Below are 24,864 nucleotides of genomic sequence, written 5' to 3'. Positions count from 1 at the left end.
TGCCCACTCAGGACCAACAAGGATCACGGGACTTCCCGAGCAAAGCAGGGTTTGATCCCCTCTGGCCTGGCCGCGAGCCCTGGCTCTGCCCTTGCTCTCAGGGCGACCCTGGACAAGTGACTTCCTTTCCCTCTGCCTCAACATCCCCTCGGCAAGGCTGGACTCTGTCCCCCAGTTTTGTCGGCAGGGACGCCGTCCAGTGGTGCGGCCCACTTCCCGGGGGTCCCTCATTAGAACAGCCCCAGCAGACAGTCGAGAGCACGGCCAGAGGCCAACACGTGTGCACACCCAGGGAACGATCCTCAGAACAGGCTCCTCCAGTGACAGTATTCAAAGGGGGGACATGTGTTCACATCTGGGTGCGGAATAGGGACCAGAAGAAGACAAACTGAGGACCTGAGAACAAACACCTCCCAACACGCCCAGGGCATCACTTCTGCTCCAGAGAACAAGCTTCAGGAGCTGCCCTGGAGAGTGCTGAGTGAAGACAACGTTCTGCCAGAGGAGAAGAAGAAGGGGGAAGGGCAGGGAGGCAGAAGAGGGGGATGAAGAGGACAAGGGGGACAGGAAGGGGAGGACGGCTGCTGCAGAGGTAACAGAAAGCTGATAGGAAAAACACTGAAAACCACACGTTCATTTTCTTAAATTCTAGATCCATTACAACCACACGGCTGAGCAGTCAGAAGAGGGGGCAGCACCTGGAGTGGCGCAGAGCGCGCTGTCGGGGTCGATGGAGGCCTCGTAGGGTGGCGGGGGGTCGTCAGGATGCTGGATGTCCGGGTACTTGTAGGCCGTGTATGGCGGAGGAGGGTCGTGGAAATGAAAGGCTCCGCCTTCTCCATCGTCAGAGAGATGCAGCGGAGTGAGGCCCGTCCCGAAGCCATCAGGGCCATAATCGAAGCCTGGGATCCTCCGGCCCAGGTTAAAATGATGCACTGTGGGAGACAGGGAAAAGAGTCAAGCGGCGCCCCATCTCTGTCCTCCACTCCCTGCCCACCCCAAAGACTCTGCTGCCATCATCGCTGAAGGAGACGGGCCACACCCAGAGAGTTCGGAAGCAGAGGACGGGGGACTCTTCCCCTCTGACCCACTCTGCGTGGGGAGGACCTATGACCTGGGACACCCCTCCCCCATCGAAGGACAGGGCTGGGTTCTCCTTCAGCACAGGCACAGGCGCAGGCGCTGGCTCCTTCGAAGCTTAATCTGAGCTTGTGGAACTGGAATTAACGCGGCCCAATTCTCCGTAAATCATTTTGATCAATACTTCACAAGAACAATCGTAATCCCTCCACCCACTCCTGCACACACACACGCACACGCACGCACACACATGCATGCACACACATGTATGCGCACGTACTTGCGTACGCACACACACAAACACGTTTTAGGCTTGTCTGAATATTTCCTCATCTTGGGCTTCTCTTATAGGATCCCAGGTGTAGAGCTGGAAAGGACCTTATAAAATTGAGGGAAAAAAAGTCTTTGCAGCAAGATTCTCTGATACGGTTCTGATTTCTAAGATATTCAGGGAGTGGATTCAAATTTATAAGAATAAGAGTCATTCCACAGTCGATGAACGGTCACAGGATGTGATTAGGCAGTATTCAGAAGAACAAATCCTAGCTACCAACAGCCATACTAAAAATGTCCTAAATCAATAATCAGAGAAATGCAAATTAAACAGTTCTGAGCTTCGACCTCACGCCCATCCAACGGACACGGCTGATAAAAATGGACAGGGACAGATGCTGGAGTTGCTGTGGGAAAACAGGTGCATTAAAGTACTGCTGGGAAATGGTGCAGTCACTCGGCAAAGCGGCTTGGAGTGAGGCCCAGAAGGCCATTAAACTGCGCAAACTGCGCATGTCCTTCGGCCCGCCGTGCTGCTACTAACTCTATGGTCCAAAGCGATCAAAGAGGAAAAGGAGCCATGCGGTCAAATATACAGCAGCTCTGTTTGTGATGGCAAAGAACTGGAAACTGAGGGCAAGACGCCCAAGGATTGGGGAACAGCCAAACAAGTCACAGTCCACGAATGTGACGGAACACTGCTGCACTCTGAGAAATGAGGAAGGGGATGGTTTCAGAGAAACCTGAGAAGACTTACATGAAGTGATGCATAGGAAAGGGAGGAAAACCAAGAGAACAATTTATACCACAACAACACGGTAAAGACAAAGAACTCTGAAAGACTTAGGAATTCTGATCTCCATAAGGCCCCACCACCATTCCAGGGGTCTCATGGTAAAACATGCCACACCACCCTGCTCCAGAGACACACGAGCTGGACTCAGAGAGCGGAGGAAGGCTTATGGTTTTGGTTTTGGACATGCCTGATGCAGGAATTTGTTTTTAATATATGTCTGTATATATGTACACATATAGTTTATAACAGGTTTTGCTTTTGCCATGGGGGGAAGGGAAAAGGGGAGGGAAAGAATTTGGAGCTGAAAATGAAACTGAGTTTTAAAAAATAAAATGAAATGAAACAGAATTTGAATCCAGACCTTCAGGCTCCAGAGGCAATAGCCTTTCCAGCGTGCCCTGATGGCCACCTCCTCTTTCACTAACAGACCAGGAGCCCGGAAGGAATGGGCTTTACCAAGTTCAGGCAGTAGCCCCAGCCTGGGGGCTGAGGTAACATCCTGCTCCAATACCCCCAACTTCAAGCTCCTCTGAGCCTGAGAAGGCTGGGGCCCCCAGGTGGAGTCTCTGGCCCAGGGTCCATCCTATGCTTCCCTTTTAACCAGAGCCCATCATGAACGGCCTCCTCAAGGGCAGTCTCTTTGTATCATCCTGGTGTGTGTGTCCCGGGTCTGAAGGAAAGGCCTGCTCCCCCTGGGAACTCCCTGCGCCCCTCAAACATACTCGCCCCCAAAACCAGGTCTATTGTTTCCTGGCCTTCTGGACAAGCCCCTCCGGGCCTACCGTCTCCCATCTGCTGCTTATCAAATCAACATCCAAGCTGGGGCCTGGGACACAACTGTACTAGCAGTGGGAGAGTAAGTAACTCAAGAAGGCCATGCTCAGCAAGGGCCCAATGCCAGGCCTCTCCCATGATGTCTCCCAGATAGGCCCTTCAACACCAGTTCTCCTGGCCACCTGGACAGGCTTGGTATCAGAAACTAAATGATGTGGCATCCACCCCACCCTGCTCAGGAAATGACAACCAAATAAGCAATCCATCTGGGGAGTGGGGCATGGTCCTCTTTGTATTAGAATCGTGTGGCCATCCACTGTTCTATGGTTAACAAATTTTCCCTGTGGTTTGAAATTAGAATCAGACTCAGACGGCACCTAAATGAAAATCCCTTGTCCTCATGCAGCCCAGCCCTGCCCTTCCTTGGGCCCAGGCCCAAGCTCCTCTCCACCTCTGCCTTGTGCATTCCAGAATCTCAGCTCTATTATTTTGTAAATAAAATTGTGCTGCTATCTTTTGCTTATGTATCACCTACATTTTCCGCTGTATTCCTCCCCCCACATCTGCCCAGAAAGTCCTTCTTTATAATAAAAGACAAAAGAAAAAAGAGGAAGAAAAAAATTTCAGGAAAACTGACCAACAAAGTAAAAAGCGTCGGCCATGCTCCCCCCACCCCGCCAAGAAGGTGAGGGAATATTTGCTCTTCTCTCTTCTCTGGGGCCAAAGCCAACCCTCGTCAATCTGCCGCCTGTCTGGACGGCCCTGTGGCTGTCCTCCCTGGCCTCCCGACGGGCGCTGTGGCTTCCTCTTCCATCAGTTCACTAAGCTCCTTGGGGCTTCTGGGTCTCAGTGGAAGCTCCCTGCCCCTTCCAGACCCCTGCTGTGTGTCATTCAGACGGGATTCCCTACCAGCTTCCAGGCGGGGCCCCTCCACCTTCTTTCTCTAGGAGCGCAGTCCCTCCTCACAACCAGCCAGCCTCCATCACACTTATCCTTAGAAACTTCAGTGGAGGTCCCAATGACCGCTAACGCTCTCACCACCGTCTGAGCCTTCACTCCATTTAGCGACACACAAGTCTCGCCTCCACACCCTGGACAGCTGGCCTTCCTCCACGTGGCAACAGCTTACTACCCTCTTCTGTCTCAGCATGCCTACAATTTCCCTGCTTCTGTTAGGCAGCCAACCATTCTCCTGGGGACCCAGAGTCATCCCTGTTCTTCGCTGACCCACCTCCTCCAGCCAGCCAGGTTCCCTGCCTTGTCGACGCTGTTCCATCTCTCTCCCCACGCCCACGGGGGCTTCCCTCATTCAGGCCGTGCGGGATGCTGCCTCTGGGATGAGATGCCCATGCCTACACTCGGCACTTCCCTCCACTCCTCCCCACTCCCCTTGTGGCTCTGCCGCCGAGGCCACCAGGCCCCACCAGGGTGGGGGGATCTTCTCCCTGCTGCCTTCTGCCTTTCTTAGACTGGATGCCCCAAGAGGGCAGGGTTGTCTCTCTTTTTGTTTGTGCTTGGCACAGTGCCTGGCACACAGTAAGCACTTACTGAATACTTGCTGCCTGACTGACTGATTTAAAACCATCCCAATCTGGTTCCAACCTCTCCTCAGCCCTCTGAGCTTCACCTCTCTCTCCCACCAGTACACATCCCGGCCCCCAATGCCCATCACTCTTGCCTGCTTCCCTCCACTTCATCCTCCCCCCATCCCTTCAAGGTATAGCTTCACACTGGAGGCCTTCCCTCCCACCCCAGAATACCGCATCCTGACGCTGCATGATTTTGTAGTATCTGCTGTTGCTTCCTGATAGAAAGGAAGCCCCCTGAGGGGAGAGACTAGATCTTTTCCCTTTGGATCCCCAACGCCTAGCAGGACAGCCTTTACATCTATGTTTGTTGAGTTGAGAATAGATGAAATGCTGTTCGAAGGTTGGAAAGGTCCAAACCACTTGTCCCCTCAGCCCTGTGAAACCTTTCTGAGGCAGCCACCACAGCGGCCACCGGCTACTTACGGTTCGCGCCAATCAACGACTCGATGCGCTCTCGGCGTCTCTGACGCAGCCGATGGACCATGAAGAGCAGCAAGGACAGGATGAGGAAGGAGGAGATGCAGCTGACGATGAGGCGCATCCCACTTGCCATGGAATCAAACAAGCTGCTGCCGTCTGTCCGACAAAACCAAAGTCAGTGACCGCTGGCCCAAGGCCTGGGGGTCGTTCTCTCTCCCTCTCTGTCTCTCTCTGACTCTTTCTGTCTCGGTCTCTTTCTCTCTGTCTCTATCTCACACACAAACACACACACGCACATACGCATGCATGCACACACGCAGAGGTCAGAGACATGTCCCAGGCGGGTACCAATTGTTTAAACATTAGGGACACACCATGTGCTTCTGTCATCCAAACCTGAGCCCGAGTTCCAATATAAAGAAGTGTCTTTCAACCTAAGGGCCTAAATTCAAAGGAGAATGAAACACTGGAGAAGGCTCTGGGTTTCTGCTAACTTCTGACCTTGCAGATCTACTGAGACCAGCAGACAGGACCCCTGATGACCGCTTGCTCCTTAAGGGCAGCGGAGTGGCGCTAGGCCTCGACCCAATCCACATGGCCGAGGAGCCCCATCTGAAGGGCTGAGAGCACAGGAGCAGCGGTTCTCATGGTCCTGGTCATTGTGCTGCCCGTCACCATCAACGACGCTTAGAGCACCAAAGAGTGCTGGGCTCTTCACTACGGCCTTACCCAAACACTTTGTCTTCCCAGAACAATCCGTGGCTTCTCTAGGGAGTCTCATATGTATGACGGTATTAGCAGCTCCCATCCCCCTGGGGCTTCAAGGCTCACAAACTGCTTTACTGAACTATCATTTTCAAGAAGAGGATGTTAGACTAAAGAAACAGCTTTACACCAAAGGGAGACACGGACAAGAGAACCACAGTGGGGGGTGGGGAAGTGGTATCACCTCTTGAGATGCTGCAGACTTAAAAGGGGGCACCAAAGAAGTGGCCCGACACCTTTCCGAAAATCTAGCCCCTGAGCCCATTTCTGGCTGACCAAAGCCTCCAGCCGCAGCCTGTTTTCAGAAAGTACATTATTAATGTGCCTTAAAAGCAAAGACGTGCTCCTTCAGAGGACTCTCTACAAAGATTCTATTTATAGCCATTCTGGAGAAGGCCGGCCCATCTGCAGAACCCTCAGACACTTCCCTCAGGCCCCTGCCCGCCATCACACCCAAAGCTGTGCCGCGCAGATGTGCCACTGCTAACGCCCCTGACTCTAGAGACTCTGTATTCTAGTAACGCTGCAAATTTCTGTCAGTAGAAGCCTGTTTCCTGATTGTCAGCCACTGTAAAGTCTAAGAGATGGTGCTATGTAGAAAAATCCCTCCAAGGGGGGGAGAGACAGAAGGGAGGACAGATTAGGAGAAGGGGTACTCAGAATGCATGCCATCTTGGGGTGGGGGGAGGGACAAGATGGGGAGAAAATCTGGAACTCAAAATCTTGTGGAAGTGAATGTTGAAAACTAAAAATGAATAAGTTAAAAAAAATTATATTTAAAAAAAAGAAAAAAAAAAGAAAAATCACTCCAAAGAAACAAAAACCCAAGAAGAAAGGGTGGGGCAATCATGCCCAGGGACAGTCTGGGTACTGCAGACCCCATGCCGACTGAGCATGCTTTATCCACCTGAAGCAGTCCCCTGTGGTGGGAAGGCCCAGGCTTTGGGAGTGCTGAGCTCCAGCAGGGCTGGAGCCGGTCGAGTATCCATACTGAATCAGCTACTGACAGGGTGAGCTCCCAAGAGCTGGGGGGCTGCCTAAGGAGGGGCAAGCCAACCCAGATCAGAAAAACAGAGCAGGTCAGGCCTCCTTGCTGATTAGTGTTGGAATCGGGCCCATGAGTGGCCACTACACGTCTAGCCTAGGTGAGATAGGGAAACCTGGTCTAGAAAAAACAAGAAAGTTCTATGGTGTTTCTCTTTACTCCTACGGTTTCTTCCCACTGTCTCCCATCTCCAAACGACGGGCCTTTTTGCCATGTTTCTACTCTCTCAGCTCTTAGCAAATCAGATTGAAGCAGCATACTTGGCTGGTGGGTGCCACCATCTAACGTAGGATTAGTCTAGTCTAACAGTCCCTGAAATCTGCCAACATGAATCAGGCCACACAAAGCAGTGTTGTGAACTCTGTGAATCTCTGTGGCCCAAGTGACATTTATTTTCAAGGAGGGACACCTGCAGCTGATGTGAGGAGACACCCAGAAGACCGGAGCCAGAACAGACTTGGACCACAGAAGGCCAGAGCTGAAAGTCACAGGCAGTCACGTGGCAAAGACAGCGAGCCTTCAGGGTCACTTAGTGACCCTGCTAACGCTAGGATCCAAATTCCCCTGCGGATGCCCACACAGCTTCCAGTTCTCGTTCTTTCCTTTTTGACACCATGGCTCCTCCCCCATTCTTCCCCACCCCACTGGATGAACTGACCTGGAAATGGCAAATTCTTTAGCCAGCCCTACCTCAAGCCAACAACCGGCCCCACACAACTCTGGTGAAAGACCGGAGAACAGGACGCAGCATTCACTGACAGCCTCACCCCCAGGCATGGCAGCCTGGCCCACCACCCCATTACAATTGGCAAAGAAGCAGAAGATGAAAATCATCGATGTCAGGAAGAACGTAGGCATCCAGGAACACCAACACACTCCTGGCGGGGCTGCAAACTGCAACATTTGTGGAAAACAACTGGGAGTTTGACAAGAAAGCTGCTCTTGTGTTTAGACTCTTTGATGCTGTGATCCCCCAATTGGGTTTATATCTCAAGGATTCACTAGCAGGAAACAAAGGCCGATTTATACCAAAATATTCAATAGCAACAAAAAAGCAGAATATAAATGATGTGGCTGTCCTATTAAATTAACCAATTAGTAAGTATTTATTAGGCTCCTACTACGTGCCAAATGCTTCACGAAGTGATGGGAAAATATACACAAAAGTGAAACCACCCCTGCACCCTCGAGGAGCTTACAATCTAACAAGGACACACACACACACACACACACACACACTCTCTCTCTCAAAGCAATGGCTGCATTGTGGTAGATGCATATAATGGAATTATTTTTGCATCACAAGAATGAATGAATGAAAAAAGCATTTCTAAACAATGAAGATGAATTCAGAGAAAAATGGGAAGGCCTGTCTGAAATGACTGCACCAAAACAAAAAGAACAGCCAGAGAGCAATCTGTACCCTGATGACAGTGACATAAATGAAGACAGTACTACTCCAAGACACCAGGTTCTGAGAGAATACATTGGCCAACAGCCGCTCCTGGTAACCGATTTTAGAGCGCTCGCCATTCCTTAGCAGAAAGGAATGGTGAACACCAATGGAAGAACATTACCCGAGCTCTGTTTCTATAAGGGGAAGTGCCAGGGGTCTGTGGGGCCTGGGAAGTGATATGTCAAGAACAAAACAGGTTCATTTAAAGAAAGAGTCGGCTGGCTCCGTGCACAGGTGGGAGGGTCACAGTATGATCTAAAACAAACTGCCCCCCAACACATTCCCCATTCATGCCTCTTTTTAAATGGAAGCACCCCTAAATTAAACCACAGCCTTGGAATTTCAGAAAGAGCCTGCAGAGACCACTAGAATGACCCTAGCGTCTTCCGGAAGGGGCAGTCGGGGGCAGCAAATTCACGTCAGGCTCGGACCTGAGGCCTCCTGACATCCAGACTTTGAAAGGCTCTGTCGAGACCTGCCTCAAGATTCCTAAAGAGGTGCACAGGGCTGGCATGTCCCTTTTTTCCTGAGAGAGAAGGAAGGAGACAGAGCTCAGAGTTCCTGGAGCACAGATGGGTGGGAAGCTGACATCAGCCAAGGAGGCATGGAAATGCGTGGGGAGTCACGTCTGGCCCACCTGCCAGAATCAGTCTCGGAGAATGCCAGCCCGTCCAGGGACACCAGCACCAAGCAGGAATGGGCTCCAGGTCGCGTGTCTGCCGATGTCTCTGCAGATCATCACAGGACCCCTGAGTGCAAAGAACCTTCAAGGTCATTCAGTCCAACCACCCGCCCAATGAATGAATCCCTTCTACACCATTCCCAACAAATGGTCATCCTGCTGCAGCTTGAACATCTCTGTAGCAGGGAACTCACTACCTCACTCAATTCTATTTTCAGAAATTATAACAATTATTCATTTAATTGTCAAGCATTTATTAAGTACCAACTATGTGCCAGCCCCTATGCTAGATACTAGGCATACAAAGACAAAAATGAAACAGTCCCTGTCCTCAGGAAGCTTCTATTCTACTGGAAGGAAATAAGATGGATGCCAAAAAGATTGCTTTGTTTATATTTAGAGAAAGAGAGACATACATGTATATATAAAGAAGGAGAATATATGTGTATGTATATATATATATATATATATATTTCTATGTGTATGTATGTGTATATACAACACACACACACACACACACACACACATAATATACAAGAGTAATCTGGGGAGGGTTACCATTAGAAATGAGGTGGATCAAGAGAGTTTCCTGTAGGATGTGACACTTGAACTAAGTTCCAAAATAGGCTACAGCGTCCATGAGGCAGAGGGGAGAAGGCGTGGGGAACTGCCTGGGCAAAGACGTGGAGGCAGGAGATGGAATGTTGTGAAGTCAACAAGCTTATTCATGAAGCACCTACTATGGGCCAAGCACTGTATTAAGTGCTGGGGATACAGATAAAGGCAAAAATAACAGTTCCTAAGACTGCTGGGTGGAGACTGTAATGGGTGGAGACAATACACAAGAACCCATACACAAACAAGATACCCACAGGCTCAGCTGGAGGAAAGAGAATGAGTTCCATTTTGAACATCGTGGGTTTTAGATGCATACAAGACAGGCCGTTTGAGATGTCCAAGGTAGTAGGAGATGGGAGACTAGAGGTCAGCAGAGAGGTGAGGGCTAGAAAAATAAATCTAAGAATCATCTGCAGAGAAATAACTGAATCTATGGGAGGTGATAAGATCACCCAGTCAAATTCCACGTTGTGTATTACGAGGAACAGCAAGCAGGCTGGTTCGGCTGAACCAAGAGGGCAGGAAGGAGAGGAAGGGGCAAGAAGTCTGGAGACAAAGGTGGGAGCCAGACTGGGAAGGGCTCTGAAAGCCAAACAGAGGAGGGGGTGCTTTATATTAGAGGTAAAAGGTAGCTCACGGCCTTTCTTAAATAGCAGAGTGACATGGAAGTGGACAGGAAGATGGGTCACAGACAAGAGGTGCTGGAGGCAGGGAGATCAATGAAGAAGCTACTGCCAGGGGCAGCTAGGTGGTGCAGTGGATAGAGCACTGGCCCTGAAGTCAGGACAACATGAGTTCAAATCTGACCTAAGACACATAACACTTACTAGCTGTGTGACTCTAGGCAAGTCACTTAACCCCAATTGTCTCGCAAAAAAAACAAAAAAAGAAGAAGAAGAAACTACTTCCAGAGTCTCAAGTAAGAGGTAGGAAGGGCTGGAAATTAAGAGGTTAACTGTGTGAGGGGCAAAGAGACATTGTATGGGGAAGTAGAAAGGGCAAGACTTGGCAACGGACTGGGCATAAGAGGTGAGGAGAAAATGAGAGTGAGGAGTAGAAAATGACCCTGAGGCTAAGAACCATAGGTACTGGAAAGATGGTGGTGCTCTCCAACAGAAATAATGAAGTTTGGGGTGAGGGCATTCCCAGGAAAAGAAAATGAGTTCTGTTTGGACACGGAGAATTTGGGATGCCTTCAGATCAGTTAGAGGGGTCCTGTGGTGAGGTCTGAAGATTAGGGCTAGATACCCAGGAGGCATCTGCACAGAGATGATCAATGAAAGCACTGGGAAAAGAGAAACAGACAGAGACAAAGAGAGGGAGAGAGGGAGGGAGAGAAGAGGAAGGACAGAGATAGAGAGAGACAAAGAGGGAGGGTGAAAAGAGGAGAGAGGGACAGAGAGAGAAACAGAGAGCAAGAAAGAGAGAGAGAGTGAAAGGGAGGGAGGAGAGGGAAAGACAGAGAGGGAGAGAAGGGGAGAGGCACACAGACAGATGGAGAAGAAAGATCTTTTCTTAAATTGAGCTGAAATCTGTTTCCCTCCAATTCCTAAGCGGCCAACACTTACTCCACCCTCCAGGCCAAGCAGAATAAAGTAAATAACCACTTCTGCATGATGGGCCTTCAGATAATTAAAGGTTATTACTGGTTATTACTGGCCTTCCCAATCCTGTGCCTCCAGGCTAGGCTAAAGACCCCAAGTTCTTTCAACAATTTTTCAGAGGACACAGGTCCCAGTCCCATCCTTACCCCAAGTCCTCCCATCTGAGAACTCAGGTCCACTAACCAAGAAATGAAGTCTAAGAAGCCTATTTGGGAGAATAGCCAGGGGACTGTATACACAATGCTGGGCCCAAACCAGCTGTGGAGAGAAGCCGGCCACTGGGACAAGGCAAATCTCTGCCTAATGTTCCAACAGCATTTGCATTACAAGATTCTAATGACACACTCAAAGCTGCAGAGGAGAAACAAAGACCGCGTGGGAGCAAAACAAGCTGTCCTCAAGTACTTGAAAAGGGCTGTCTTGTGGAAAAGCAGATCTGGGGGGAAAGGGAGGAGGAAGCTTAGGAGAGGCAGATTCAGGGGGTGTAAGGAAAAGCTCCTTAATGATCAGAGCTGAGTCACAGGACTGGCAAGATGGCAGACGGGCTGCTTTCTGGGAACCTCAACCCCAAAAGAAAGAAGCGATTCACTAGATGTCGAATCATTTGAGTTAGCACTAGAGAAGACAGAACTGCACCCCCACCCACAAGGTCAAAACCTTATGAATTAACCCAGGAGAATTTTCCTACCTAGACATCTAGCTCTGCGCCCTTCTCTGTCCCCCAGCCTCCATACAACAATGGCAAGAAGCCCCCAAGTGCAGCAAACGCTGACTCCCTCCAGAGGAGGAACTGGGCAGGGTAGCCTTGAAGGGACTGGAAGCCCAAATGAGGTCAGTCCCACACTAACCCCCTTAACCCCAGGTTACTCTGGGCTGCGACCCAGGCCAATCACTCCCATTGGAAGGAGGCCAAAGAAGCCTTCTACAGCCTAGCCTCAGAGTCTGTGCACCAATACAGGGGAAGAACCTTGAAAGTAAATGAAACACCACAGATATCGGGGAAAATCTCCAATAAAAACCCAGCCGATAAACATATAAGCAAGGAGGATTACACAAAAACGGAATGGCTTGTCTTAGGAGGTGGCAAGTTCCTCCTCCCAGGGGGTTTTCAAGTAAAGGACTTTGGCAATCTGAAAGTGCTAGAGAAATACGAGTGAGCAGTGGTAGCTAATATTGTTGTAATTGTTGTTAGATGATTTCTTGACATAAGCAGGCTCTAACATATAACCAATGAGGCACTCTGTAGAAGGACAGGGATGGTATGATAGGTAGAGAAGGTGGGCTAGTCAAATAGACGGGGAAGGAGTGATGGAAGACAACCAGAATGCCCCCCAGGTACCTCCTGATGTCAGGAGAAAGGAAGGCCTCCAGAACTTTGGGGGTGGACCCCGCGTGGCTAACTTATAGCAGGGCACGGACAGGCCGCAGTCTGCATCTCTGGAGGGAACTCCAGAATCAAAGAAATCATACGGCTATCTCACAGTATTTCAGGACACTGGGTTATGGCATCAAAACTGTCTACGTGCCTATTTTCCAGCTACAAAAAAGCTGTAATGAGAATTAGAAGGGACCTACCTTAACTATCATTACAACAGATCAATGGATGGATGGAGGGATGGATGGATGGATGGATGGATGGATGGATGGATGGATGGATGAAGAGACAGAAAGATAGACGGAGATACATAGATAGATACACATACAGAGAGAGACAGACAGACAGACCTGTGACAGACTCAAAGGACCAAAGAAAGGACTTTTTCATCTTGGGTGTGTCCTCTCTGGTGGATTTATGAAGACATGACCAAGAATCACACAAGATGAGATGAGTTATAGTGGTCCCCAGAGGAGGGAGCCCAGACCCATCCAAATTTCAAAATAAAAGCAGTATTTCTACTGTTCTTGATTTCTACAGGTGAGTTCTAGTGAGATCTCCCATTAGATTAGATGTTTTTTAAGGGTAAGAATGAGTTCCTGTTTCTTCTGCAACTCTCCCTAACCAAGTCAGGCCAATAGACATTTACTAAGCACTACTATGTGCCAGGCACTGTACTAAGCACTGGAGATACAAAGAAAGTCAAAAGATAATTCACAAGAACTGCCCTCACAGAGCTCACAGTCTAACAGAAGAAACCATATTTAAACAACTACGTACTGACGTGTTATAGACAGGTAAATTCTTGATAATCGTTAAGGGACAGGCACTAACTGGAAATAAAGAGGCAGTGGGGATGGATTCCTGTAACAGGTGGGAGAGCAGGAAATAGAGATGAGGAGGGAGTGAACTCCAGGCAAGGAGGAGAGCTGGAAGAAGTGCATGGAGTCAGTCAATAAACATTTATTAAGCACCACCTATGTACCAGACACTATGCTAAGAACTAGGGATGCTAAGAAAGGCAAAAGACAGTCCCTGATATCAAGAAGCTCTAACAGGGAAACTACATGCAAACAATTTTCGACAAAAATACACGTCAATGTTCAACTTTCACAAGGGTGCATTCCTGAAAAAGGCACGAAAGTAAAAAACGCAAAAGCTGCTACAGTGAACCTATGGGAAATAGGGAGTTAGGTTCCTGTAACTATCAAAAACTGGAATCTTTCACTAGAGATGGCTGAAAATACACTTTGCTGCATACAATTCTTTATAACAAAACATTAATTCTGATAATATGCACTTTTGCTAACACAGTAACCATGAAATAGCCCAAAATGCAATACACAAAATAAAATTGGTAACATGCAAAACATTTTTCTCTGCTAGTAATTCCCTAGAATTCTGTGACCTTGTGTACTAATGTCAATAAAGAAACTGATTTCCGACAACATTCACTTTTCATAACACATGAAATCTATAGTACCATAAATACTGTATGACAAATAAAACACTTAAAACAAAAACATTTTTAACCCGAATCCTACCTTCCCACCATGTCCAACGTTGGTATGAGGGCACTGTCCTGTATGCTACACTGCTGTAAACCACGAGAGACGCTGCCGGGGCTTTAGTGGCTGCCAGAAGATGCTGAGACTGGGGAGGTCTAGACACTGCCTCGAACACCCTGCCCTTCATGGTTATACCAGCTGCTCCGCAAACTTGCATACATCATGCCTCTCATTTTTTTCTGTGTGTAGCTTCAAATGTACTCAGTTGCCAATGCAAAAGTAAAAATAAGGTCACTAATAAAATTACATGAATACTTGAAGTCACAAAAGTGAAACATGCAAATGTTGAGGATTTACTATATATACATTTGTGTGTATGTGTGTGTATATACATATATATATATATATATATATATATATACACACACGTATATACACACACACACACGTGGGTGGTCATGGCCAAGAGCAGCACAGCATGGATGCGCTGCAATCTGCATCACTAGAAGGAACTCCAGAATCGAGGAAATCACACATCTATCTCACCTATACATATCCATAGATCTATCTTTGTATTTTATATGCAGGATAAATTGGAGACAACCAACAGGAATGAACACACTAGCATTAAAAGGAAATAGCAAAGGCTTCTTACAGAAAGTGAAATTTGAAGCCAGGGACCAGGAGAGGGAGTTGGAAAGGGAAAGCACTCTAGGCATGGGGCACAGTCAGAGAAAATGCCCAGCGTCTGGAAATGGCAAATCTTGTTCCATGCCCCTGGATACCAGACTACACAGGGATGAGTGAGGTGTAAGAAGACAGAAAAGGGGAGGGGGCAGGTTATGAAGGACTCTGAATGGCCAACAAAGGGTTTGACATGTGATCCTGGGGGTGACAGGAAGCCACTGAAATGTGAAGGTAAAATAAGGGGATGACATCGTCAGACCTACACTGTGGCAGCTGACTGGCGGACAGGCAACTTCAAATGGTGCAGGGGGAGGTGATGAGGGAGTGAGCGTCTTCTTGTGTGAGGCACATCCGGGAGTGCAGGGTCACTAGATGAGAGCGCACAGGGACGAGGGGGGCAGTGCGGTTCATAAGGTACAAGAAGACTGGGAAGGTAGGAGGGGGGACAGCTTAGCAAGGGCTTAAAGCGCCAAACAGGGGGTCTTCTTTTGCTCCTGGAGGTACTAGGGAGCCACTGGAGTTTACTGAATGGGGAGTGACATGGAAGGACCAAAGCTTGAGCTTTCAGAAGCTCGCTTTGACAGCAGAGTGGATGAAGGGCTGGAGTGGGGAGACCCCCCCAGAAGGCTATTCAGCCTTAGGACTGGGGGCCAAGCACCCTGCTTCGCTTCCTGGGGCCTTCCCCCCAGTGTGGCTAAATGAGGCTGGCCAAGTCAGGCCACTGAGCCACGCTGGCTGCCAAGGCCCCCCTGTTTTCCAACCACATGATGAGAAAGCTCCTTAAAATAGGCCGTTTTGTGGTTCACAGGAGCTTGAGAAGGGAACATGGGAAAAGGTTACTTTCCTCATCAATTAGCTTCCTTTCTTTGATGGCATTCCAGATCTGGAGGAACAATTCGTTCCTGCCAGTGGGTGGAAGCGAAGGAATTGGGGAGTGGACAGGCTCCTGATTCATTGACTCGCCAGCTCAGAAGAAGCTGCACATTCTGGTTGACTAATTAACTATTAATTACTTCTAAAATAACCATAGCAGTGAGCACTCACAGGACTTTAAGGCTGGCAGAGTGCTTTATATATGTCAGCTCATTTCATCATCACAATAACCCAGAGTGGCAGGTACTATTATTATCCCCATTTTATAAGTCAGGAAGCTGAGGCACAGAAAGGATCATACAACTGGGGAGCATCTGAGGAAGGATTTGAACTCAGGTCTTCCTGACTGCAGGACTAGGGCTCTGGGCCCCCAACTGCTCCCAGAACACAGCCGCCCAGTCCACGAGGAATCTAAAAGTCTCTCATTAGAGCTACCAATTGGGCACACTTATTTCAACCCCTGATATTAGGTGGCACAGGGCTGGCAGGAAGAACAGTGCATCTGGAGACTGGAGGCTCACGTCCAGTTCCTACCACGAACATGCCTTCATTCATAAACTGCCGACAAAAATACCTGGCCCGACCGTTACCAGGTGGCTGTGACGCTCCAATTCCATTTATTCCTCCAAAAAGAGATCTAAGCCCTTCGCGCCCAAGGCACCTGCTGTGGCATGGCTACACTAGAGGGCCTCTGAGGTCGTCTGATTTCACCAGGTGCCGGGGACACCCCTGTATCCATACACATACAGCAAGCCCTCCGTCCTCAAGGGACTCAACATCTAAAAGGGGAAGATATGAACACAGGTAACCAAGAGACAAGGGAGAATGAAGTTCAGTGCAAAGGAATGGGGGCCAAGCAGCATTCATTGAGCACCTACTATATACCAGCACTGTGCTAAGCCCTGAATGGTCTAATCCAGGGGTGGGGAACCTGTGGCTTTCTAGGTGCTTGAGCGCAGTCTTTGACCGAGTCTGAGTTTTACAGAACAAATCCTTTTAAAGAGCCACGCTTGAAGACCTAGATGGACACATGCGGCCTCGAGGCCACAGGTTCCCCATCCCTGGAAGGACTGTGAGAAGTCTGAAGGGAGAGGGATCACTTCTCTGTAAGGGTAGGGAGAGAGAAGGAAGAGAAAGGGAAGGCTTCAACAGATGAAGACTAGGAGTGTGTGGAGAGTCCATTGTAAACACAGGGACAGGACAGAGGAGCCTCAGGAGGGGGAGAAACAGCGTGAGAAAGTCATGTAAGGCAATAACAGTAAGGGAAGGAGAGCTGGGCTAAAACATGCCATCACTAACAGATGTTACAGACTGCTATGAGGCCTACACAGTACTTTAGATCTGCGATCACCTACAATCCTCACTGTAACTCTAGGTGGGAAGGATACTTTTCCTTGTAATGGTCCTGGATCTGACCCTATCTGTGGGCAAGCGCAATGACGCTGGACTAGAAGACCTCAAAGGTCCCTCCTGGCCATTCTATTTAGCGACTTTTCCTGAGAGCCTGCGAGCTGACAGGGAGAATCGTGGACAGGTCAGTCTTCCTGGTCTTCTGCTCACACCCCCCCAGGTCAAGGTGTTCTTGCGGGAGGGACCGAGCAGAGACCCCGGTGGTCAGCGGCCCCAAGGCCATTTGAGCAAAACAGCTTCTGGTGTCTCCTCTAGTGTTCCCTTGCCAAGTGCTGGCTCTTATGATAACTTTTATCAGGAGGAGGCCACCAGGGATTAAGAGGGAGGTGGCCAGACAGAATGAGGACTGACCAGTTCCAACATTGTTCATCACCAGTTCATACCTCATGTCCTTCCAAACGAAGGGATGAGCAGGGTGGGAGGAGAGGTGAGAGGAGAGGATGGAGAAACAAAAGGAGAAAGGCCAGTTTAATTAGACAGCACCTGATCTATAACTAATCATTGCTAGTGTTCACATAACCCCATGAGGTTTCCAAAGTGCTTTACAAATATTACCTCATTTGATCCTCACAACAACCTCGGGAGGTAGGGGCTGTTATCATCCCCATTCTACAGATGAGGAAACGGAGGAAGTCACAAGGGAAGTGACTTGCCCAGGTTGCACAGCTTGGAAGGACTGAAATCTGGTCCTCCAGGCCCAATGCTCTACCCACTACAATACCTACCTGCCTGGAAGATCTAGGATAGGGGTCGTTAGTCTCTAAACCGACTTGTGACAGTGTGGAAAGGGCCACGGACTTGACCCTTGTTGAAACCCTGCTCGGTTACCTTGGGCAAGACCCTTGACTCTCTCAGTCTCTATTTCCTTCTCTATAAAATGCAGGACTTTGGGCTGGACACTTCCAAGGTCCCTTCTGGCTCTAAGCCTGATGGTCCTGTGAACCCCAACTCAACAGAAAGTTCACAGAACCCAGCCTGGCTTTCCTCTGGCCAATCATATGCCGGGGAGGGGGGTGGTGAGGTGTTCCACTCATGACACTTTCCCCTCACACACATGAGTAAGTTTCTACCCCCCTACACCTTCCTCTCCCCACATCTGAATATTCCCAGGGCCACCTTTACACGTCTGAATGTGACTGGGCAGACTCTTCCTTCCCTCAGAAAGAGAAGGAAACAAATGACCAAAGGTTTACTCTTCAGCTCCTCCACAGCAGTCCTTTTGTAGAGGCCAGCATGCCTGGCTCTTCTCCTTTCCTCATCTGGTGCCTCTGGCTGCCGAACCTTCCAGGGTCATCCTTCACTGCGTGCATACTGTAGCCCTGACTGAGCCCGAGGTTGGCTCCCCTGGCTTCCCTGGGGGAGTTGTTGTACATTTGCTGGGCCCTTGGCCTGGGGGTGTGAGCAGAAGACCAGGAAGACTGACCTGTCCACGATTCTCCCTGTCAGCTCGCAGGCTCTCAGGAAAAGTCACTAAATAGAACGGCCAGGACGGACCTTTGAGGTCGTCTAGTCCAGGCTCCTTGTTTTATAGTTGAGGAAGCTAAGCCTTGAGAGGATTCAGGCACAACCCAGGCAGCCATGCAGGAAGAAGCCCGAGAATGCACGAGAGCCTCAATGAAGTCAAGAACAACCAAGCAGACCCATGCTGGGAACCAGCCCCTCCCCCAGGGCCCAGCAGCATAGGAAGAGGCCGCTGGAGCCACCTCGGGGGACCCTCGGGGGACTGCGCTCTCTCAAGGCCGGCCTCTGACTCCGGCCGTCCGAAAGCTCGGCTGCAAACTCGGAACACGCTGCCGTCTCTAGCCCACACTGATCTGTGGCTGCCGTCCGTGGGCTCACAATGGGAAACAGCACTTCAATGTCGCATTTACAAAACCTAGGCATGGAGCTGTGTGGCTTCACGGCCTGCTTTAGGCCAGTTTCTCTCCACCAAGGAATTACTCTGGAGGTCATTTCTGTGACGATGTTTACAACAACCTCCCCCCCCCTGACTTGGGAGCCTTGGATTAAAAGCCTGAAGCAAAGGGCCCTTGCGGCTGCCGGCTTCCCTGAGACCAACCCAGACCAAGTGTCTGTTTCCACCTGTCCTGGTCCACGCTGCAGGGCTGAAGCCCATCTGTGTCTCAGAACCCAACAGAGGCCAGGCCAGGCCACCAGTCTCCATGCCTCGCACCCCCCCGCCCATGTCAGCTGCTTCTTCCTAGGATGGATTCCCAGCCTGCACATTCTTGGAGGGCCATGAGCTGAGCTCAACTACAATGTAGGTTACTGTGCATGACACTGTGAAAGAGCCCTTGGCTTCCACGCTCCTGTTGGAGTCTGGAGTTCTCCATCAGGATCCCGGCTCAGTCCTTTACTACCTATATAACCTGAGGCTCTGCCTGAATCCTCTCAAGGCTTAGCTTCCTCAACTATGAAACAAGGAGCCTGAACTAGACGACCTCAAAGGTCCCTCCTGGCCATTCTATTTAGTGACTTTTCCTGAGAGCCTGTGAGCTGGCAGGGAGAATCGTGGAAAGGTCAGTCTTCCTTGTCTTCTGCTCACACCCCCCAGGTCAAGGGCCCAGCAAATGTACAACAATTCCCCCAGGGAAGCCAACTTCGGGCTCAGTCAGGGCTACGGTATGCACACAGTGAAGGACAACACTGGAAGGTTCAGCAGCCAGAGGCACCAGATGAGGAAAGGAGAAGAGCCTCTCCACATCTGCTCAGAGTGGAGAGAAGGCATTCACTGTGCCTGGAAACAGACTCAGTCCCTACTCTGGAGTAATGCGAGGTGAGGCAGCAAGGTTGGGCAATGAGCAGAGCCCAGGAAGGCTTGAGTTCAAATCCTGCCTAAGACCCTTAGCAAATGCCTTAACCTGCTTCAGCTTCAGTTTCTCCAACTATAAAATGGGGATAAAAACAGCAACTACCTCATAGAGTTGCTGTGAGGCTCAAATGAGGTACTGCCTGTAAAGTGCTTTATGAAACTTAAAGTACTACAGAAGTATTAGCTAAGACCATGGCAGTCCTTCATGCTACTGCCTCATCACTAGAACCTGTCCCAAGATGGGATCAGGGATGAGTGGGGTAGCAAGCCCTTCACACACCTTCTCCTCCTCATCCTTTATGGGGTGGGGGTGGCGCTTTACTTTAGATCGATCCAAAATAAGAGATCTTCCTTCCATCCTTCTACCCATCATCTATCCTTCCATCCACCTATCCTTCCATTCATCCATTCCTCCATCCATCCATCCATCCTTCTATCCTTCCATTCCTCCATCCATCCATCCATCCATCCATCCATCCATCCATCCATCCATCATCCATCCATCCACCCATTGGGAGGAGCTCTTTAGTTTCCCTCTATCCTGAGGAACATCTCTTCCCTTCAGTCTGGTACTGCTACATCAGTCAAAACGGAAACACTTAAAACAGACAATCATACAATCTGAGAGCTGGAAGGAACCTTAGACGCCATCCAGTCAAAGATCTTGGAATCATGAACTGATTATGCAGCACCCCAAGGGTCATCTGACCTCTGCTTGAAGACCTCCAGTGAGGGGGCAACTGACTAGTGGCATTCAGACAGCAGAGAGAGCACTGCCCTCAGGAGTCAGGCCTGAGTTCAAATCCTATCTCGTACACTTAGCAGCTCTGTCACCTTGGGCAAATCACTTACTTCAAGTTGTGGACCCTCCTCATTTGCAAGCACTTCTCCTTGCCCTTTAGTGAAATTAGCTTCCCTGACCCTTCTGCCAAGCACTCCCAGTTCTGCCTTCTGGGGCCAAGCCTCTTTCTCAAACACCAGGAGTCAATAGCCATGCTGCACGTCAGTCTTCTTTCCTCTTTCCAGGCTAAACATCTTCCTTCCACTGATCCTTCCCAGTCCACTCCCCACACAGGGCAACTCTACCTCCTTTCTAAGCACAGTGCCCAGAAGGGGCCACCTGACTCCAGATTTCTGCCATCAGCAGATCACAGAAGTGCTTGTGACTCCCACAGGGCACTACTGGCTATGCCAGCTACTGGTCCATTTCAACCTCAAGATTTTTTTCACCCAAACTGCCTTGCAGCCTAGTCTAACCTCTGGTACTTCTACAGACCTTATTCTGAACCCAAATTCAAGACCAGACCTCTGACCCTATGACGTTTCCTCTTGGAGTCATCCTGTAATTTCAGCCCTTGGAGGACCCTTCATGTAGAAGCGGCTCCTTGCACCCTTGTGTCAGGATGGCATCTCATCTGAACAGAGAGAAGTAAAGTTGGCAGAGGAAGCAGCGGTTCACAAGAGGAGACAAAGAAGAACGTGGAAAGAAACCACATAAACCCTCCGCCTTCAAATTCAGACTTGGTGGGCAGGACACAAGCTCCCTTCCCCGTTAAAGGTCTTTCAGTCTGCCTGATGGGAAAGGCAAGGTAGGCCCTGTTTGGACAATGGGGAAGATTCCTGATTGGACAATCCAATAATTCTGGAGTATCCATTCAGCAACACCACTTATCTTAGCAAGGGTAAGTCTTAAAGAGTTCCAAAAAAGATGGCAGAGGGAAAGGTCACAACTAAGCCCAGTGCAGTGACAATGGTACCAAATAAAATAAAACCACAACCAAAAAAAGTAAGAAAAAATCCTAATAGGAAAAACCTTGCAGGAAAACTAACAAAATGAGTCATCAAAAACACACCATAACAAAATTAGAAGAAAACAAGTACAAATACTTTTCAAAACTACAGCTGGAGAAGAATTCTTAATCAAATGAGATAGAGCTCATAAAAGAAAAGAGGCAACTGAGGCTACACAAAAAGATTCTACATGAATACAATAAAGGCAGAATGATGAGACATCATAACAAAATTTACAGGATGTGGCAAAAGCAGTGCTTAAGAGGAAAATTTATATCCTTGAACACATATTAATCAAATAGAAAAAGAGAGGACAACTGAAGGAGGCATACAATTTTATAAAACTAAAACCCCCAAGAAAGGAAAAATCCAAAAAAGCACAAACATGAAAGATGAAATAAACAAAACTGAATTTTATAAAACAAAAAGCTTTTTGAAAACAATACAAACAAAACTTAACCTGATTAACTAACTTGATTTTTTTAAATAGAAGACTCAAACAAAATAAAAAGGCCAAAGAGGGAATTCACTATAAATAAAAAGGAAACAAAGAAATTTCTCATAAACTATGATACCATTCAATAATATTGAAAACTTAAAACAAATTTTTACAAAACTGGAATATCCCAATGTCCCACACCAGAAAACAAGTGAAACAAGCCATAAAGGAACTCTCATGGAAAAAATCTCTAGGAGTGACCAGATTTGCAAGAGAAGCAATCATGAAAGGACAATGAATCCCTAACCATGTTAACATAAACTACTTCTAAAATACAGAAAGAAGGAACTCTACTAAACTCTAGGAGAGAACTCTGGAAAATTTTGATTCCTACACCAGAGACAGAATAATCAGAGAAAGTTCTAGCTCAGTATCACCAATGGAAATGGAGGTGAAAAGATGAACAAAAACAACATGATATCAACAACACTTGCAGAAAACACTATTAATAAGACAGTTCTCATTTGTTTTAACTTCAAGAACAGGAATGAAAGAACATTTGCTTTATTTGATTTTAAAAAAGCATTTCACTAAAGCCAAGAGTTTACATGATTTGTAAAGGAGAAACACTGGAAGCTCACCCAGTAAGATCAAGAATGAAATGAGAATGCCCTTTGTCCCCATCACTATTTGACACTGTACTAGAAATACATTAAGATGAGAAAATGAAATTAAAGAAATGAGCACTAGGAAAGGTGGCTAAAGTACCTCTCTCTAAAGAAAATATGATGGTTTACCTAGAAAACCCTAGAGAATCAGCTAACAATCAAATCAAGAAAATTATATCAGCAAAAGAATAGGATACAAAACATATCTATATGATCCTAACAATACCAGGAAGAAGAGGGGAAAAGTCGAAAAAATGTTAAAAAAAATTAAATATCAGTTTGGAAACAAACTATGTTCAGTGATTAGCAAACAGGTGGACAAACTGGGTGTGTAAAATGAAATGGAATGCTTATTGCACCATAAAGAGTGACAAATAGGATAAATTTAAAGCAAAGGGAAGGCCTATAAGAAATGATGCCAAGCAAACCAAGCAGAACCAAAAGAAAAAGTCACACACACACACACACACACACACCCTCTGTTTCATTACTATAATTTATTTTTATATTGCCTTCATTTCTGAATATTTCCTTCTCCCTCTAATATCCAGCAAGTCATCTCTTATAACAAAGATTATTTAAAAGATGAGGAAAAAAAAGGCAGTTCACCAAAACCAGTGAACACACCAATATGTCTGACAGTATGTATTGTATTTCATACTCATAATGTCTCACCTCTTCTTTTTCTCAACTCTTAAGTGGGGTTACGCTTGATTATTATACTGCCCAACATTCAGTTTCTTTATTTATCTTCTTTCCATTGTTAAGTCCTTGCATTTACTGTTCTGGTTCTGTAAGGATAACTCTGCAACAGTTCCTATAAATCTTCCCATGCTTCTTTGAAGGTTCCACATTAGCTTTTCTAGTCCCCATAATATTTCATTCCATTCACATACCATGACCTGTTAGGCCATTCCCCAAGGGATGGGCATCCAGTTTGTTTACAATTCTTTGAAACCACAAAAAGGGTTGTTATGAATTTGACTATTTCTATCTTCTCTAATCTTGTCAATTTGCTAGGAGATGAAACTCTAGCTTTGGGTTCATTTGCATTTCTCTTATTCCTTGGGATCTGGAGAATCCTTTCATATGGTAATTACCTGTTGGAAATTCTTTTGAGAACTATTTGCTCCTATCTACTGACCTATCTAATGGTTCTTGGTCTCGTGTCAGTGCCAATTTTCTAATTATCAGGCTCTCCTAAGAGATATTTGGTGTAAAGATTTTATCACAAGAGGCACCTTCCCAACTCATCCTAGCTGCACTGATTTTCTCTGTACAAAAGCTTTGATTTTTTGAAATCATTTCTAACCCTTGTTATAATTGTGAAAGCAACCTCATCTCACTGGCGTCTGATTTTTTTTAAATAGTGTGACCCTTTATATTCAGGTCATGCATTCATGTTGACCTTTTCTCAATCCTCTTCCTTCTTGACCTTTCTAAAGTCTTTGGCACTGTTGATCTTCTAAATACCCCTGAATACTTTATCCTCTCCTCTCTAGGTTCTTGCGACACTGCTTTCCCTTGGTTCACTGCTAATCTGGCTGATGGCTCCTTCTCACTCTTTTTTGCTAGTTCTTCATTCTCATCACACCCTTGAGCATTCCTCAAGGTATCCCCTTAGCATGCCCTAAGTACTCCCTGAGGTATCCCTCAGAGCTCTGTCCTGAGCCCTCTTCTCTTCTCCCTCTATACTGTCTTGCCTGGTGACCTCATCATTTGCCATGTATTCAATTATCATCACTGTGCAGATGCCCAGATCCACACGTCCAGCCCCAACCTCTTCCCTGACCTCCAATTTTGCATCTCCAACTGCCTATTAGACATTTTAAACTATATGTCCAGTGGACATCCTAAACTCAACATGTCTCAACAGAACTCATTATCTTTCCCCCTAAACCAGCCCTAACTCCTATCTTCCCTGCTACTGTTGACGGCACCACCATCCTCCCAGTCCTACAGGCTCACATCCTGGGAGTCACCCTGGTCTCCTCACTATCTCTCACCCCCTAAGTTCAAGCTGCTGCCAAGGCCTGTAGATATCACCTCTGCAGCATCTCTTGTTGGTTTCATCTCTGCAGCACCTCTTGTTGATTTCACCTCTGCAGCATCTCTTGTTGATTTCACCTCTGCAACACCTCTTGGTGATTTCACCTCTGCAGCACCTCTTGTTGATTTCACCTCTGCAGCACCTCTTGT

The 24,864-nt window shown here is 47.8% G+C and overlaps 1 protein-coding gene across 5 annotated transcripts in view; it reads right to left on the bottom strand.

Annotated features, from left to right (window-relative positions):
* The window catches only part of DGCR2 (DiGeorge syndrome critical region gene 2), a 99,343-nt gene that overhangs the window by 5,819 nt on the left and 68,660 nt on the right, over nucleotides 1-24,864 (bottom strand). For all 5 annotated transcript variants that reach the window (XM_027859412.1, XM_027859414.1, XM_027859411.1 and 2 more), the window contains 2 exons: nucleotides 4,936-5,088; nucleotides 699-935 (listed from right to left, as the gene is read on the bottom strand). In XM_027859412.1, the coding sequence (XP_027715213.1) occupies nucleotides 699-935; nucleotides 4,936-5,088 (390 nt within the window). The remainder of the gene's footprint in view (nucleotides 1-698; nucleotides 936-4,935; nucleotides 5,089-24,864) is intronic.

The sequence above is a fragment of the Vombatus ursinus genome, unplaced genomic scaffold (assembly GCF_900497805.2).
Source record: "Vombatus ursinus unplaced genomic scaffold, bare-nosed wombat genome assembly UNPS02014167.1, whole genome shotgun sequence".
Taxonomy (NCBI): domain Eukaryota; kingdom Metazoa; phylum Chordata; class Mammalia; order Diprotodontia; family Vombatidae; genus Vombatus; species Vombatus ursinus.
Note: the sequence above shows the minus strand (reverse complement) of the source record. Positions and strands in the feature narration are given on the sequence as shown.